This window comes from Macrobrachium nipponense, chromosome 7, assembly GCF_015104395.2.
Source record: "Macrobrachium nipponense isolate FS-2020 chromosome 7, ASM1510439v2, whole genome shotgun sequence".
Classification (NCBI taxonomy): domain Eukaryota; kingdom Metazoa; phylum Arthropoda; class Malacostraca; order Decapoda; family Palaemonidae; genus Macrobrachium; species Macrobrachium nipponense.
The window spans coordinates 76633350-76652581 of NC_061109.1; the positions used below are offsets into that span (position 1 = coordinate 76633350).

Genomic DNA, 19232 nt, shown 5'->3' on the forward strand with positions numbered 1-19232 from the left:
GGGGTGACTAGCATCAGGAACCAATGGGAGAGCGGGAGGATGGTGGCGAGTTTACTCAGTTGGCGGCGCGGGAGTTTTAAAATTGTTCTCGGTGGTCCGGGCGAATCTTGGGACTTTACAGCAACAACCTTTCGTATCTTGAAAACTTTTCGTATATAGAGCAGTAAAATTTTTCGCATTGGGTTTCGTATCTCGAGTTTTTCGTAAGTAGAGCCTTTCGTATCTCGAGGTACTACCGATATATATATATTATATATATATATATATATATATATATATATAATATATATATATATATATATATATATATATATATATATATAAATAATATAAATATATATATATCTATATATATATATATAAATATATATATATATATATATACAGGCAGTCCCCGGGTTACGACGGGTGTTCCGTTCTTGAGACGCGTCGTAAGCCGAAAATCGTCGTAAGCCGGAACATCGTCAAAAATCCTAAGAAAACCTTACTTTTAATGCTTTGGTCACAATGAAAACTATGTAAACTGCATTCTTATGGTATTTTTCATCAAAAAAACCTTCAAATATAGATTATTTTGCATTTTTAGTGTCATATTTCATCTGCCAGATGAGCGTTGTAGGCGTCGTAACCCTGGAAATAATGTCTTATGATTATAATTGAAAAGCGTCGTAACCTCGGAACGTCGTAAGCCGAGACCGTCGTAACCCGGGGACTGCCTGTATATGTAAAATAAGTTAAGACTGTAAAATTCCTTTCTCCCTGTATTTTCTTTGTGATTGATAGCCAGCCAATTGAGAATACAGTAATACAAACTTATGTTATGACACGTAATATAAACTCAAGGTGTTATTCTGTGTAATTGAACTTAGGTGTGTATTTCACTGAAAACATTAAAACACCCTTTTATCATTATTTATTTCAGTTAATAATTCAGTGTACTCTGGTTATGTTTTCTAATATACATAATATTTTCTCCTAATGAAACTGTTTTGAAGTACCGTATGAGTAATAACCCATCTATAATATAAGTTAACCTGTTGAGCATGTAAACAATGTTACACAGAAGATTAGAGTTACAAACATATTTTCTAAAATATTTAACACACCCTACAACATTAACATTTTTTTTTCCATTAGTAATAGGCATATCAAATGCTATCACAATTGAAATGTTCAACCAAACAGCCTCACCTCTCTTCACAAGATTATTTCAGATGTGGTATACAGTTATAAAAATACAGTATACAACTATAAAAAATAAAATGGATTACAATCATGTCATCAAGTAGTCATCTTTTAAAAATAAAAAGGGTTCATCATACATCACATTTAACTTGGAAGCACAATTATTCAGCAAAATGTACCAATTATGTTTCCTCACAGTCAAACAGTTTTTGCCACTAAGGAAACATTCACTGCTATCACAAAAATATAGCCAACTCTTCAGCTACCCCTATAGGTACTGTAGCCATAAGGACTTAAGAGAAGCGGTATATGGTAATGCTCAGCTGGCTGCTCAATTTCAAAGACAATCTGCAAAATCAAAACCACAAAAGATAAGTTATTTTTAATAGATTTCATTCATAATTAATTTTTGTATGCAGTATGTACTGTAGTTCCTTGGTAAAACAGACTGAGATGTATATTTAGTTTCATGTAATTATGGCCTGCTAAAACATTTTTCTTAGATTTTTGTAAATTTTGTAGTAGTATATGTGAGTTACCTCTGGTTTATGCAAATTGCCACAAAGCTCTATAAAATATCCCACCAACTTTACGAAAATTTCACTCTGGTCAAATCTAAGAACCTGAAGCCCTGAATTTCAAGGGACTTGTAACCTAGGGCTTTATAACAGAAGAAAGTTATTTCTCCATTAGTAAGGTTGCAAAGGGCTAAGTTATGTGAAAGAGAGAGGAAATGGAAAATGAGAAATCAAATCTGAAATTATTTTGAATAGAAATGCTAGCAAAATGAGAATTATATGCGAACAGTGGAAACCACTGGAAGGCATATAAAGCCCAGAAGTTGGTGCTTTGAAATCAGGGAGAAAGAGAGGTGAAATCTAGGTGTGCAGAAGACAACTTGGGAAAGGAGACGGGCCATAAACCATTTGTGAAGGACAGTCTCATTTCACCAGAGGAGTGCAAATATGAAAGAAAATCTTTAGCATATGAGGAAGGACTAGAAAGCAGAAAAATATAAAACATGGCAAGTAGACAAATGATGAAAATGGTAAAATGAAGTTTAATAAAAAGAATGGAATGAAAACAGCAGTAGTGTACTTCATAAAACTTTATCAGGCAAATGTGTGTTGTTCAAGACAGGTAAAGAACCAGTCATTATTGAAGAACTGACCAGAATATATATTCAATAGCAAAAGGAGACAGGATGAGATGAGTAAGGAAAAGATTACATACTGTATTACAACAGCATATACAAAGGAAAACATACAGAACAGGAAACCTGCTTGAGCAACCTAGTGCTAGTGTGAGGTGCTACAGGAAAGTTTGAGGAAAAATAGTTTAATCTAACAATTGATGGTTTGGTTTCTAGCTGTGGAAATCAACGAGAGGTGCTCTTTTTATAATGAGGCAACTACAGAAGAAGTATCACAAGAAAAAGGAGAATACGTATATAACTATCTTGAGAAGGTATTTGACATGAGTACCAAGAAGTATTACTTGGGATTTTGAAAAGCAGAAGGTACATAAATCATTATTCTGGTATAATATATAAGATGACAAAATAGAGTGACAGGTGCGTGTAAAGACTACGTGTGTATCAAGGATAAAAAAAAAGGTCCTGTATTGTTGTCACGATAATGAGAATGGCAAAGGCTACAAAAAGTAAAGACTAGGTGTCAACAAGAATCCAAACACGTCCTATATTGTTATCACAACAATGGCAGAGGCTACAAAGCAAAATGAATAAGTACTATCTGCAAGAGTGCTTTATTGTTATCACAATAATGCTAGAAGCTAAAAAAAAAACAAATACAAGAAAAGTGAAAAAATGAGGAAGGGATAAGATCATGTTATGACGGAGGAGGAAACCTTGAAGGTGGCAAATTTGATATCTTGGTGACATACTGGATTAAGAAACTGATACCTGGACATAAAACTGATGTTGATAACTTATGTATTGCTCTCATTTGACATTTTTTTAACATGTTACTCTGCTAGAATGAATATGAAGTCAAACAAAAAATAACTAGCAAGACACAGTTGAGTTAGGTTTTACTGAGTGCTTACTGATCACCTTCCAGATTTTTCCCGCTTTTGCCTAATTCAGTTTGTTAAACCTAGAGACTACAGGACCTACAACTCACAACATAAAATATTAAAATCACCTCTACATATGGGTAGAAACCCTTTGTATTCTGCTGTTTAAAGTAATCCGCAGTATCAAAGAACATCTTGTATACTCCTTTGGTAAAAGCCTCCTGGCTAAGGAACTGACCAGCACGCCCATCACTGTTTGTAGCCCTGAAAGATATGGAACTATGAGGTCTTGTTACTTCATACTGCATTACTTGCTAGTTATCAAACTATAGTTCTTAATATATTTTTTCTTTGTTGGACAAAAGAATTGTTATTGAGTACATTATATAGGTAAGTCTAATTATACATATGGTCTGTATAATTAATGTCTGCACAAGCAGGGGGTGAGTGAGCACAAAGGCTAAAAACATGATTATGTAAATGAACACAAGTACGTAGAGGACATAATTAAGTTACTACTCCTGTTTCAGCAATGTAAATCAATGGTTTGGATGTAATGAATCATTAAAATTAGTTCTAAAATACCAAGCTTTTATGATGAGACAGAATCATTAATAGACCCATAACACAATTTGGCCATTTTAAACAAAGAATGAGAGAAAATACACTATCTGTACAAGAATATGAACTGCATCAACTGACTTCTATTTATGAGAAACTGATTAGATGGTTCTAGAAACAGAGAAAAGCTCCTTATTTCAGAAGTGAATAATATGAAAGATTCATCATATGAATGGATATGCAGCATAATTTTTGCTTTAGATTTGTTTCCAGATTTGTGATAAAATGTAGTATACTAGTACCATTATTTTATACTTCTCAAGATAACACAGCTACAATATTTACCTTGCTAATATTAACAAGCACCTATCATGCATTCAAAATACCTCAACCTTTTAAACTGAAATATCCACAGTGCATTAAATAATACAGTACATACATCCATTTACTACTTAGGAAAGGTTGGCAGTGTTTAAAGTGCAAATCAATGTAATTTTACTTACTTACTAACCAATTCTTCCCATCCAGCATCAGTCTGCTTATGCAATGAAAGCTTCATGGATGATGCTGGCTTCCCTGTTGCTGTGTCTAGCACATGACATGTGATTGGATTACCTGCCATATCTACCTTCGATCTTCCCTTGGACACTTCCTGGAAGGTAAAATATTTGAAAACTACCTGTATTGTCAAGTTAAACATGAACCATCTTTCACAGCAGGGTAGTACTAAGCATTAAACAAGACGGTAAAACCTGTAAACTACAGTTTTTCTTCAACAGTAAAATGTACTCTTAAAAACTAATTATGAAAGTTTTGAAAAATCTTGAAGATACAAACTTTTGCCCTACATATGCAGTTGTTAATTGAAACCCATTATTCATAAATAGACCTATTTAAGAGTGTAGGAGCTTTCCAACCTCACCAACTTGCTAATTCCTAAAGACAAAGGATACCTTGTGCCTATCCCGGCCACACACTTTATAGTACAAAAAATACCTTCTATCTGTCTTACAAAATTCTCAGAATTGCAGATATGGCAGTGCTGTACTGCCCCTCCACACTTTCATGTGGATTGCGATTGCTTCAGCCATTATACTCCAGGGCTCATTATTTTCTGTGAATCATAGCTGACAAGCTTATTTGGTTTATTCTGAGACTAAAGACTCAGACCGACTCTAAATAATGTTCTTTCAAAGAGAGCTTAATGTTCTGTAAAAGTACAAGGAGAAAAAGTACTTGAAACCTTGCAAAACAGATTTGACATAAAAAAACAACTGTAACCCTCCTTTCAAGAGACAAATCAATCAGTTGTTAGAGGAAAGATGCTTTTCTACAAACAAAGGAGACAGTATCACATCCCACATCAGCATCGGTCATCATTGTAATATGAAGACGACTTGGAAATTCAGTCTCAGTTTTGGATTCAGTCTTAGTTTTTGCCCTAAATTCTGACAAATATTAAACTACTGTGCTGATAATCTGATCTGATCTGCTGAGGGCATCTACAACTATGTTCTTGCTCCCCATCACAAACTGAGGAGACAGTGTGACCTGATGGACTTCTGTCTAATAATGAAGGACTCTTGAGCAAGTTGATTTAGAGCCTGCAATTTGGTGCCAACTTCATTCCTCAAGTATAATATTGCTGCTGTCGGCGAAAGTGATGAAGACAAAGCTAGACTGCCTTCAGCCCTTGCCAATTGATGGACTTTAGTTGATCCTCCTTTGTCCATATCCCTGGAACAAATGACCTCCATACTACTGCTCCCTAGCCCTGATCCGAGGTGTTGCACAACAGCATTAGATCTGGGAAATTTGATCTTAGGGAGACTCCTTGAAGGAGATAGTAATCCATCACTCACCATTGAAGATTCTCCCATATCTCCAAAGTCCCATGGAATTCTGACCCTCTGGTCTTCTTGCCTTTTCCTGTGAAGCATAAGCTGCAGTGTCTAAACCCAACATCTCTCCAAGGGAACTATTGCGATCAATTAATTCAAATACCCAAACAGATGAAGCCACAGGGATACCAGGGGACTTTCCTGACCCAAAAACTCTCCTATGCAGGTTAGAATTATCTCCACTACGTATTCGTTTCTGTATCAGAAAACCCTACAAAATTATAGCCTGAATCCTTATTCCTAGATATATAGCTTCCTGCTTCAGAATGAGGTCCGACTTGTTGAGATGATTGTTTCACCTAACCGTGAATAGAAACTTAGAACTATCACCATCGCATGGAGAGCCTCTTTCAGGCTGCTCGCAGGAATTAGCCAGTTGCCCAAGTACCTGAGTATTCAAAAGCCTCAAGAGTGAAGGAGACCTGACACTGAGGCCATCAATCGAGTAAATACTTGAGGGGCTCTGGAGATGCTAAAGCACATCACCCACAACTGCCATACCTTCCCGTCTCAACAAAACCTAAGATAAAATGCATCCATGAGAATGATGGAGAACATCCAGTTGTCCTGACAGATTGTAGGAAGAACTGATCTGGGTGTCTCCATCTTGAATGAAGTCCTGAGCACATGCTTGTTGAGATGAGTTAGATTTATAACAGGTCTTCAACCTCTCATTGCCTTTGTGACAATGAACATCAGACTGTAATAACCCTTTATTGGACGTGAAACTGGTTCCACTGCTCCCTTCGTTACTAAGGAATTTATCTCGGCCTCTAGAGCTCTCCCTTTGGTTATAGTGGAAGAATCCTGTTGTGTTCCTGACAAAGAACATCAGACTATAGTAAACCTTCCATGGAAGTGGAGCTGGTTCCACTGCTCCTTGCATTACTAGGGCATTTATCCCTGCCTCTGGAGCTTTCCCTTTGGTCGAAGAGGGAGAATAACTGTCGAATCAGATAGGGGTATTTGACAGCAGTGGAACTGACTCCAAGGGAACCATATACCATTCTTTGAGAATTTCGATGACCCATTGTTCCACTCCTAAGGATTCCCATACTCTCCAATACTACTTTCCTAACCACCCACCTATTGCTCCTTGCAAAGGAGATGGCCCTATTTCCCAAAATTTTGCCTCCCTACCAAGCAAAGCATACCATGGCCCACTGAAAGAAGCAGAAGAATTACCCCTACCAACACCTAAACCCTTAGATTTCCCTCCATAAATTTCTTAGAAGGGCCCCCAGACTGGTCCTGCAAAACCCGCTTCGTCTTCTCCGAAGCTTGGGCCTTCCATGGTGAATGAGAATGATACACCTATTCTTACTCTACTTAACTACAGGTGAAAGCAATGCCTGATCATGCCTCTTCTTGACCTCAAAATTAGAATCATCTAGGGCTTTTTCAAGAACTGCCTTATAAAAAAGACCCCACCCAAGAAGGACAATGCTCTCAATTTCTTTTTGTTTAGGTCTGAAAGAGTGGGAGGAGCTTGTCCTAAATAAAAGTCTCTACGCCTAGCCGCAATTAAGAGCTTAAGGTTAAGCATCTCGGACATAAGTTGTATCAGGGAGGTATTTAAACTATTCACCATTTGATGGTAGTATAGTGACAGGTTGTCATTAATAAGCACAGGAATAGAAACAAGGGCATTTTTTGCTGACCAGACCCAAACTAAAGAATTAACAATCTCCGTCATAGTACCCAAGGCCCCTTCCAGCTTTGAACAATCATCCCCAGAGCCTTCAAAGACTTACCAGAAGCAGATAACACATTAGCCATATTCTCATTCCAGGTCTGAGCTAAACATAGGGAACCTGAAACTAAAATATTTCTCCCTGGATGTCAAAGCTGAGATGGAAATAGCTGGCTTACCCTCTAAAACCTTGGCATTTGCTTTTATCATTAACAATCACATGAAGTTTCCACTGCAGAAGGGAAAAAGGTGATGCCTCCTCCGACATTACCCCAACAAACCTGGATGCCTGACCTGAATAACACTGTTTAACCTGAACCGAAAGACCTCTAGCCTCAAGAAAAAATTCCATAACAAAATACTGCATGCCCCTACACATTCCCACTGCCTCTCCATCCCCAGAATCGCAATTCTTACTGGAAATATTCTCAGCAATCTCTACAATAATTGGTAAGGCAGGACCTGAGTCCAGATCATCCCCTTCCCCATCAGAAATAATCACCTCCTGAAATTCTTCCTCTCCAACTAATGAAGAAATAGCAGCCGAAGGCTGTAACATTAAGGTTGGTCTAGGTGGATAATTCCCCCAACCTTCAAGCATACAAGATGAGCCAGACCCTGATTTATCTCAGTGGAATCCAAAAATCTGCATAGGCGATTATTCCGCTACAGGTCTAAAAGCTTGTCCATCCCATAACATATACAATTGTGTAGCCTGAAATGAATTCTCAGTAACTTAACCTCCTGACCTAGGCCTACACAGATCTTCCCTTCAAGGTCCATGTCACTCTCCCCATCCAGCTGAATATCAGGGGAAAGGGAGACACTAGTGACCAAGGGTCTGCTATGCATTCCAGTCAGAACACTCCCACTACCTTTGGATTGCTGTCGTACTGAATGCGCTGACTGTGTTCCAACAGGATCACTCATAAGCGAACCAAAAACAGTACTAGGGGGTCTGGAATAAACATGATTAGCCAAACCCATAACAATGTAAATGAATGATGGAGTGCCTTCACCACTATCCTGCACATCTGAAGTCACATACTTACCTCTAATCTTACCATTGCTACTATGTACTCCTAGTAAGTACTAACTTGAATGTAAGACATACTCCTGACGTTGCAAATCAGACCAATCACTACAATGGTCACAGTTAATCTCAAAGGAGTCATACCCCCTACACTTAGAGAACACACTGTACAACCATCAAAAACAAGTTTAACACTTAACCGTTTGCAGCAAGAAATACAGCGCCCTGTGTTTGTTGAAGCCACGCTGCTATGACTGGATAAATCCTCCATAATAATGCAGACAAATGCACTAGTAACTAAATGTAAGATTGTTGGCCAAGAGCTGTCTAGCTTCTGTGTGCACATCCCAGTCTAATCTATAACTGTAGGTCATCCGACTGGAAGGGTTTATAGCCCTCTGGACACCCCTTTCCTTAAGCCAAAATAAGTGTCAGTTGCATTATCAAGGTTGCATCCTAACTTATCCTAACCTAGGTATCGGGTCCTATGTGGCCTTTCAAGGAGTCTAACCTAACCTAACCGAACCTCCCAAACCTGACTTTAATAGGATGCCCAGTCATACCTGGAACCTACCCTTATGCATTACACAAACTCGGCACATCGCTACATAAAGTTTTAAATTAATTTGTATTTTTCCTGACATACAAACCTGGGGTCTTTACATTAACATCCAGCAAGCTCGAAACCAGCCGTTAAACTTTTGCAAGGTGGTTATTGTAATAGCTATTGATGGTAGGGGTGGAAGCACAGCCCACATGTTGGTTTTCATTCAATTGTAGCAGTTTACCTTTTGGCCCAGGTAAGAGAATGACAGGGGGTAAGAGGTAGGCCCTTTTTTTTGTAGACCTCAGGTTTGTATGTTAGGAAAAATATAAATTAGTAGTACTTTAAAAATTTGTCATTTATTCCTACACAAATACAAACCCTTGGTCTTTACATATGGAAGATGAACTTTTGGAGGGAGGATTCTGAGTAAATCTCTGAACTGACTTGTAGTTTGGCTCACCTGGGTATTCTCTTCCTGGTCTTGAAAGAGCAAAGGAAGGAGACCTTACCTCTTATTTATTGAACAAGAGAGATGTTCAGTTGCCAGACTTCCTGTCATTTCAAAGTAATGGAATGTAATATCCTTGATTCGAAAAGGTTTGAATGAACCCAGTGTTGGAGGTTATAAAGCTAAGAATAACTTACCGTTTGTTCATAGTCAGTCCCTCTCTCCCCTTGCTAGAGAGAAGGAAGGATTTACATATACTAATCCAAATGGAGCTAGAATATAGATAGGACACTCAGTCATCTAGATCACCTGCGTTCATGCTCGGTCATCTAGATCACCTAAATGAATGCCCGTCCAGCACATGACAGCTCATTCACTGTTCCTCTGTCCACTGGAAGAGGAAGGAAGATAGGAGAAAAGGAGCCAGTTCCACACAGACCTCCCTGCAGCTGCACACCTGGTTGACCGCTGTGCTAAGTGTGCTACTGCAAACCCACGCACCCACTCCGTCAACTGAGGAAACTATCCTCTCAATTGGCCCTTCTGGTATGAACATAGTTTAACTGTGTAGAATTGAAAGCTGTTGCCAACTCTTACCCATAAAAAAATAAAGTTCTCTTCATTGCACTCACAGAAACCATGTGCATGACAGTTCACCCTTTTAGGAACATTAACAGAATTATTTCAAGCCCACTGATACATTCTAGGCCCAAAGCACATAGCTTTTGGCTGGTCAGTCATTTTATTCCACTCAGTATCAGAACAGCCTTCACACATGAGAACCATGGCAGAGCTGAATGTCAGTTAGTGAAAAGTGAGAAAATATTTAGGAGCTTTACCATGAGAATTATGAAATTTTAAGCAGAAAACCTTCCTCTCATTTTCCAAAGTAAAAAGTATCCCAAGCGTCATCATACTGGATCGTGTAATATTCAGGTTTAACCAGTCACAAAAGCACTGGTTGTATGAACCCAGCTCCAGTTTACACATCATTTAAATCAAACAATAGCAGTGTTTTAATTAACCACTAGAGACTTCATTGTCTAATCATCATTTCAAATCCTCAGCCAATATGGATATACCTATCCTGTGACTCAAGTCTCAAGAGTAATTTGCCTCTCATTACTCGTAATGGCCTGTCCCCACCAGGAAATATTGTTTGCAAACAGAGTTTGCAAACACTTTTTACCACATATTTGTTTCCCATCCAGAATGGAAAACATTTAGTGTTTTTGTGTGTACGTATATGTACTATATTATGTATATCCATAATATATATAATGTATTATATACACATGTACGTACAATGTATGTATGTGTAGTATGTATATACAGTGGAACCTCGACATACGAAAGTCCCTACTTACGAAAAATCCAAGTTACGAAAGCAAAGACGAAGAATTTTTGCTTCTGTATACAAAAATAATTCAGGTTGCGAAAGGGTGTACCGTAAAGTCCGAGATTCGCCCGGACCACTGAGAACAATTTTAAAACTCGCGCGCCGCCAACTTAGTAGACTCGCCACCATCCTCCCGCTCTCCCATTGGTTCCTGATGCTAGTCACCACCGTAAGATCCTGCTCTACTATTGGTCAGCATCTTTCCCATCATCCCTCTACGTAAAGGCGTCCTTCGACCATTTCGTCGCATCAGCGTTATCGTACGCACGTGGAATTCAATCGTTGACATATACATATTTCGTTTGTTAATGTAAATTCATGTTAGTGATTTCGCTTTCTACTTGTATACTTTATCGTGTTGTGTGTGAACTTAATTAACTTAATTAGCCATGGGTTCCAAGAATGTTGCTGAAATTCATGGAAAGAAGAGAATGCTTTCTATGGAGACAAAGATGGAGATCATTAAAAAGTATGAAGCTGGCATGGGGTCGAGTGTGATCGCTAAGGAATACAGCCGAAATCCATTTACGATAGGCACCACCCTTAAGCAGAAGGAAGCCATCAAAGCAGCTACACATTCCAAGGGTGTGACTATTTTGTCCAACAAGAGGAGTCACGTGCATGATGAGATGGAGAGGCTGCTTCTTGTATGGATTAAAAACAGAAATCGCTGGCGATACGATAACTGAGACGGCAATCTACCAGAAGTCCAGCGCTACTTTCGGTGATCTGATTGCCCAGGCTGAAGACAACGGAGGAGAAGGGACATCGACGGCAACCCCAGACTTCAAGGCTTCTCGGGGGTGGTTTGATAAATTCCGTAAACGGACTGGCATCCATTCGGTGTTGCGGCATGGGGAGGCTGCCAGCTCGGACACGAAAGTGTGCGAAGCCTTTATTAAGACGTTCAACGAGATGACGATCAAGGAAGGCTACAGTTCTCAACAAGTCTTCAACTGTGACGAGACTGGCCTTTTGTGGAAAAAAAATGCCTCTTCGGACGTACATCACGGATTGATTGATTGATTCTGAGTTATCTGGTGTACATCAAGGAGGAAGAGAAGAAGCTACCCGGGCATAAGCCTATGAAAGACAGGCTTACGCTTGCACTTTGTTCCAACGCCAGTGGGGATTGTAAGGTCAAGCCCATACTTGTGTATCATTCTGAGACTCCTCGAGCCTTCAAAGCCCACAAAGTGCTAAAGGAGAAGCTTCCAGTGATGTGGAGGGCTAATGCGAAAGCTTAGGTAATGAGACTTTTGTTCACCGAGTGGGTAAATCTGTGTTTTGGTCCGACAGTGAAGAAATTCTTGGAAGAGAAGCGCCTCCCTCTGAAATGTCTGCTGTTGTTGGAAAATGCCCCTGCTCACCCTCCTGGCCTCGAGGAAGATATCCTAGCGGAGTATTCTTTTATCAAGGTTCTTTGTCTTCCGCCTAACACCACCCCTCTCCTCCAGCCAATGGACCAGCAAGTGATATCGAACTTCAAGAAGCTGTATACAAAACATCTTTTCAAGAGATGTTTCGACATCACCGATACCACAAACCTCACCTTGCGTGAATTTTGGAAGGAGCATTTCGATGTTGTGATATGCATCCGACTCATCGATCAAGCTTGGCAGGAAGTTTCGAGGCGAACCTTGAATTCTTCGTGGAGGAAACTCTAGCCTAATGCCGTATCCGCCCGAGACTTCGAGGGATTTAAAGTGGCCGAAGCTGATGCAGATTCAGAAACAGTTGACAATCCTGAAACTTTTTCACAACCAGATCTTGACAAGATCGTTGCACTCTGCAAGTCCATGGGGCTGGTCATCAACAAGGACGACATCAATGACCTTCTCGAGGAGCACCAAGAGGAGCTTACGACGGATGACCTGAAGGAGTTTGAGGCCATGCAACATAATGTCGTTCAAGAAGAGTTCTCTAGCAGCGGCGAGGAGCAGGAGGAGGACCCTATGACAACGGCAGAAATTAAGGATGCTCTAGCTGCTTTTCATAAATTGCAATCATTTGTAGAAAAGAGACACCCCGAAAAGGCTTACACAGTTCGATGACATTTGCCCAAGTCGTTTCAGGAACATTGTGAAAAGTAGGCTGAAGCAATCTTCCTTGGATAGTTATTTTTTAAAGAGGCCTTTAGTAGTAGTAAGCAAACAGGAAGATCCAAGTGATACGAAAAAACAAAGTTGAAAGTGGTGAAGAAATTGAAATTTTGTAAAAAACATAAAGTATAAAAAAGTAAAAAAAAAAAAATTAAAAATCAAAGGAAAAAAAAAAAATTAATTTTAAGTTTTTTGTAAAGTTAAGTTTTAATGTTTTCTGCCATTTGTTAATTTGTTAATGTGTTTCGTAAAGTTTAGTCTTAATGTTTTCTGCCACTTGTTAATGTGTTTCGTAAAGTTAAGTGTTCAATGTTTTCTGCCATTGTCCTCCTCCTCTGTCGCCACTTTCGGAGATCGCCTCACTCGAAAGGTAAGGTTCCACATTTTACTACATATGTACGTACAGTATTTCTTGTACCATGTACACTAATACACTTTATTTACAGGTACAGTATAGGTTATGTTAGGTATTGAATGGTCCAAATTGTTGTATTTCAATGTTTATTAGTCAATTTGGCTTTTATTATAAAATTTACTGTGGTGTTTTTGTAGGTCTCGGAATGAATTAGGCAATTTACATGTAAAACGTAGTTCGGGATACGAAAAAATTAGGTTACGAAGGCCACTTCAGAACGGATTAATTTCGTATCCTGAGGCACTACTGTATGTATACTTTGTATATGTGTATATATGTATCTATTTTCAATTTCACCAGATGCAATTCAGCATGACACATTCCTTTTTCTAAAACTTCCTTATTACCCCTCTCTTTTTGTTTCTCTTATCCCTCCTCGAGTGCATTAAAATAGCCAAGTAGAATACAGAGGCTACTGCACCACAAGTCTCCTGCTGACAACTGAGGTCTGGAACACAAACTTTTGTAAACAATGTTTCTTAGTGTGGACAAGCCTTAAGTCTCAGGAGTATTTTGCCTCTCATTTTTCTGATACATGGGCACATTTAATATATAAAAAAAAACAGAAAAGAGCTATCATGCCTTTTACATAAAATGGCATTACTTAGAGACTTTGAGTATGTTAAGGATTGATATTTTCTGTTCATGTATTGTTTTATGATGTTACCTACACAGCAGATGATGCCTATATGCATTAGGATCACCTGTAGTGTTGGGTTCAGTTATGAATAGCTAGGTTAGGTTAAGGTCACAGTGGTAATATCAATGTGGAAGTCAAGGCTAAGGCACATGTTAATGCAATGCAGTGGTCAGTGCTTGCACAATCACATGGTTTGATATTCTGCTTCAAACAATAATGCTTAAACATACAGAAAAAAAAAGTTTAACATGCATTAATTCTGGGTAACATGTCATGCCACAAGCAACACTGTGCATCTCTCATTATCCGTTGCATATTCAAACTATATAGGACACAGGCCAATACCTGATCCCACAAGTCAAGTTCCTTCAGCATAATCTGACATTTTTTAAATAGGCCTAATGTTTGAGTGAAATTTAATATTAAAACTAAAGAATATATTGTTCTGTAATATATAGATAAAGTAGTTTCTGTTATTGATATCTCTCAGGAACAACTCTGCACGGACTATAAGGAACGGTCCTGCGAATATGAAAGCCACTAGGGATGGGGGGAGGGGGATCAAATGTATTTTGCCATGTTTAGTACTAACCCCTGGGGGGTTAATTACAGTTGAACAACAAAAAATAGTTAATTCATAATAGGTAACCAAAATGCTATAGAATAAGTCAATTTCCAAGGAAATATGCGACGCGCAGCAGTTACTTAGATCTACCCAGTAACAATTACTTAGATCTACCCTGTAATTTATGGATAAAGTAATTCATACCTACATTAACTGATAAAATCAGATATTTACAATGTACTGTACTCCATGTTCAGAGTAGATTACTAAATGTTGAGATTCATTAGGCCTAGTTAGAAAGATATGATTTTTTCGTTAAATAACAGCACAGTCATCAGTAAGTTCCTATACCTTAACACAGCATTACCCTTGTTTTGTTGTATAGCCTTCCCAAGTGATCAAAATTTCATAGGCCTAAATGTTAACCCAAAAACTGTCTAGGCCTACACTCCAATAACTCGAACATTAGGCCTACACTCCGATAACTTTAAAAGTTCGGACCTTCGCCCAGGCTACTTAAATCAACATGTTTGTATTCACACATTAGTAGGTAAATCTACGTCATTTTACACAGCAACTTCGTGTGTAGGGCCTAAACCTACCTAGTATATTGCACCCAAAAGCCTAATTTTTAGCCTAGGTCTCTGCAATTGTACTTGCAGCATCCCACCCTTTACTAGTTCTACGTCACTAGACAATTTTTTTTATCTTTTATTAGAAAAATATCACATTCATTACATAGCCTAAATGCATTTTCCTCATCGACACGAAGTGATCGGCAGTGACATCCTACCCCGTGAGTAGGCCTATTGAAAACGCCACAAAGTACTTTTACATTAAGCCTACTTACGACCTCGGTCAAGTCCTGTACCTCAAACTGTACGAATGAATCCCTTCCATTGCTCAGTGCCTTGTTGCAGTGCAAGTGACGGGTCAAGACACCTAAGCGGTCGGTGTGAAAAGCCATTTGACCTATCTGAAATACCTATGAACACGGTGCAGCTTACCTACCTTCTAAAATACCTTTCAGCGTTCAGCCACCTGTGACGTTGGTTCAGACGTAAACTGGTCGTCACCATCTCAGCATCGTTTACCAAAATGTAAATAAATGTTGTATTTGTTTGATATCATGGAATGCAAAGTAATGTTTTTTTAACAGCACATAATAGCGAATAAGTGAGGCTGAAATATAGTGAACTAGATCCTTCCCTCTGCAGCATCAGTAAGTTTAGGATTATTAATTCCTAGCTTTTTGTATCTGAACAATCGGCATCTATCCCAGGGTACGTAAGATAAATAAAAACGTAAATATACCAGGCCGCTTTCTATACACGATACAGAAATTTTTACAGACATTGTTCATTGGTTTCTTGTGCATTGGGTAATCCTTAGTTAGTCATCTTTTTATATTCCAAAATTGAAAACTCTTATCAATAAAAAATAAGCCAGTTTATTATAACGAAGTTTTGGTTTACGTGCTCAGTGTCTGGTGGATGGATGCCAATCCATGAAACTGGTTCTAACTCCTTGTATCACTTTATATGGTAAATAAAATAGAATTATAAATGTAAAAAGTTCGTATCCAAGTCAACCACTTGACAAGAGAAACACACTGGATTTATTTCACTTGATAAATATAATTTAAAGTTCTTTGACGTAATGCAGCTGTCTGGACACCAATAATCAGGTTACATAATTCTTATGTAACCTGATTATTGGTATCCAGAATGTAACAGAGACAAATACAGTACTTGTACTATGCAGCTAGTTAGACACTGGCTTCCTTTGAACATTGGAGTCGAATAAACTTTATTGCATTCTTATTTATGTGTGCTTATTATACACTGAGGTATAAGAAAAAATACACATTAAAATAAATCTCTTATAAAACGATATTTGACCACATATATATATTATTTTGCCTATGACACGAAAATGAGCCGTACAACGGCACAATAACAACATGATAGGGAAAAGCGTATTCTAAGAAGCATTTAACATTTTCGGATATTGGTCTATGATTTCCTAGCCATCTTAAGCGTGAAGCTATCGTTCTATTACGATCGCGCCCATCTACTGAAGGTAATTAATTCGGTGATTGATTTGCAACTATGGACGAGGGGCAATCCGTTTGTATATAGAGAATGTCGAATGACAGTTAAAAAGGATTTTGACCTCGAGATATTTACATAAAATTAATATCGCCAGTTTCTAGTGAGAGCTTTTAAATAATCTGGGAGGTTTGAATTATATGCTTTTGTGTGAAATAAAAGATTTTATTTATCGTAAGGGGTACTAGACGGCTTACATAATACAGTATTTGTGATTTATATAACGAACCTGCTTTTAGGCCTACATCAGACAACTGAGATCTTGTGGGTAAACTCACTTATTATGTGCAATATTTCAAATTCATTAACTCTCGTAATATAACAAGCTTTTGACAGTAGCAAAATAACAGAAATTAATGTCTAACTGTGAATATACCCGCTGTATTTTCCAAGTTCACTCTTATTTCATAAGTCTTCATCATAGAGCGCTACCCCTCTAGGCCTATACCAAGCGATTTTCACATGAGCTGATCTCGTACAACTCTAGAAGCAAGAGCCCATGCCAGCACATGGCTAGCCTAATCTTTGAACTAAAAAAATGGGGTGGGAAAGCTAGTGCCTGTCACTAGCAGCGTCAAAAGGAGAATGTTTTTAAACAAAAACCAAATGCATTAGATTGGCGCCCACACCTTGCTTGCGTGACGTCACTATGAATGAAAGCAGGCTCGGCCAGTGACACACAGCAGATTCAATCAGACATCAGGTTGTAGTTCTTTGCCCAGGAAGGCTGGACCGAACGATAATAAAGGTAGTAAAATAAGCAAGATAAAATTAAAATTGGACTGATAATAGGAAAGAGACCCGGAAGAAAAATGTAAATACAAAGAAAACGACAGAAACAGTTTAGGCATGGTATTTTTTTTTTCTAGCAGTGTAACACAAAATTGTATATATTAGTTTGTTTATTGTGCATCTTATTTGCTTTAATTTTTTATATCTTTAAGATATTCCCTGCTTCTCAGTTTCTTTCGTGTACTGGGCTGCTTTCCCTTTCACACCACTAGGGTCGATGGGTTTCTACTTTCCAGGCCCCAGCTATGGTTGCAATTTAGTACTAACGATAATAATTGGAACATACAGTCCTCTGAACAAAGAACACTGTAAGTATGCTGTTGCTGACTGAACTAGCTTTATGCTAGAACGAGCTCTTGCTCATATAGCAGCCTGTAACACACTGTACGTAGCTCCTACGCATAGTCATGATATAATGGTTAATATAGAATGACATTATGGGGTGCACCTTGGCTTAGTGGTAGAAGGGGGAGTTAGCAGCGTAGGGTTCATATCTTACCAATGGCTCACCCAGTTGTAAATGAGATATCATCGGTTGACTGAGATTTTCATTTAAAGATATCCCCAACACTAATCGATGGTGTAAGTTACTTAGGACATTCTATAAGACATTTAGAGGACTTCATTGAAGTTGCGGTTTGTGTTTTATATCAAAACAGCGTCAAACGTCCCAAAGTTGCCGAAGAATGATTGGAAGAGGTAATGTGGGGGCTCATTGAAAGTGCTCTGTTTTCAGTCGTGCATTTGTATGAAGTACGTGTAAGAGGCTTTCTTATACATACACACACACACGCACACACACACACACACACACACACACACATATATATATATATATATATATATATATATATATAATATGTATTGTATGTATATTATTGTATAACTGAATCACGAAAGTTTAGGACGTGATAAATCCATAAATAAAGGTATAAGCCACGAAAGAAACTCCGTTGTTTATTTTTCCTTCGTGGCTTATATCCATTATATATGTATGGATAGTATATAAATATATATATATACTATATATATATATATATATAATATATTATATATATACATAATATATATATATAAGTATGGGTATATACAGATATATATATATACTATATATATATAATATATATATATATATATATATATGTATATATATATTAGTATATAGTATACTATATGTATATATATCACTATACAGTATATATATATAATATATATATATATAATATATATATATCATATATATATACGTATATATTATATATACACACACATTATATATATATATGCATACATTCATACATACCTACATACATACATACACCTCCGGGAAAAAATAAAACGGTTTTTTAAGTCCTGACCGTTGTCGGTTGTATTACTAAATAAACCACCTGAAGATGGCTTAGTTACCAATAAAGCTGACGATGGTCAAGATATATAAAATCAGAGGCAAGAGTGATTCTAAGCATTATATGGTATAATAAATATATATATTATATATATATATATATATATTATATATATATATATATATAATATATATATATATGCTTAAAAATCACAGTAGATGCACGTAACTTCATTAAATAAGCGAATACCACAAAGAAAATGATAATCAGAAATCCAAGCGCTTTCGTCTTTACCCTTTTGACAATTAACCATCCGGTATTCTTGATCTTGTTGTGTACCTGAGACCTTTCTCTCCAATTGTATTTCATTCGCTCCTTGACAATGTCTGAGTAAAGACGAAAGCGCTTGGATTTCTGACTATCATTTTCCTGTGGTATTCGTCTTATATATATATAT

General features: G+C 37.7%; 1 protein-coding gene across 2 annotated transcripts; it reads right to left on the reverse strand.

The window, feature by feature from the left end:
• Positions 1 to 896: 896 nt before the first annotated feature.
• LOC135217361 (5-hydroxyisourate hydrolase-like) lies at positions 897 to 15535 on the reverse strand. 2 transcript variants are annotated; one of them, XM_064253203.1, is made up of 4 exons: positions 15398 to 15535; positions 4287 to 4435; positions 3351 to 3486; positions 897 to 1533 (listed from the first exon to the last, which is right to left on the reverse strand). In XM_064253203.1, exons 1-4 carry the CDS (start codon positions 15491 to 15493, stop codon positions 1444 to 1446), a joined length of 471 nt encoding a protein of 156 aa, XP_064109273.1. In that variant the 5' UTR covers positions 15494 to 15535; the 3' UTR covers positions 897 to 1443. The 2 variants fall into 2 exon arrangements, with proteins under 2 accessions (XP_064109273.1, XP_064109271.1); XM_064253201.1 differs by having other exon boundaries at positions 15377 to 15527.
• Positions 15536 to 19232: the final 3697 nt, after the last annotated feature.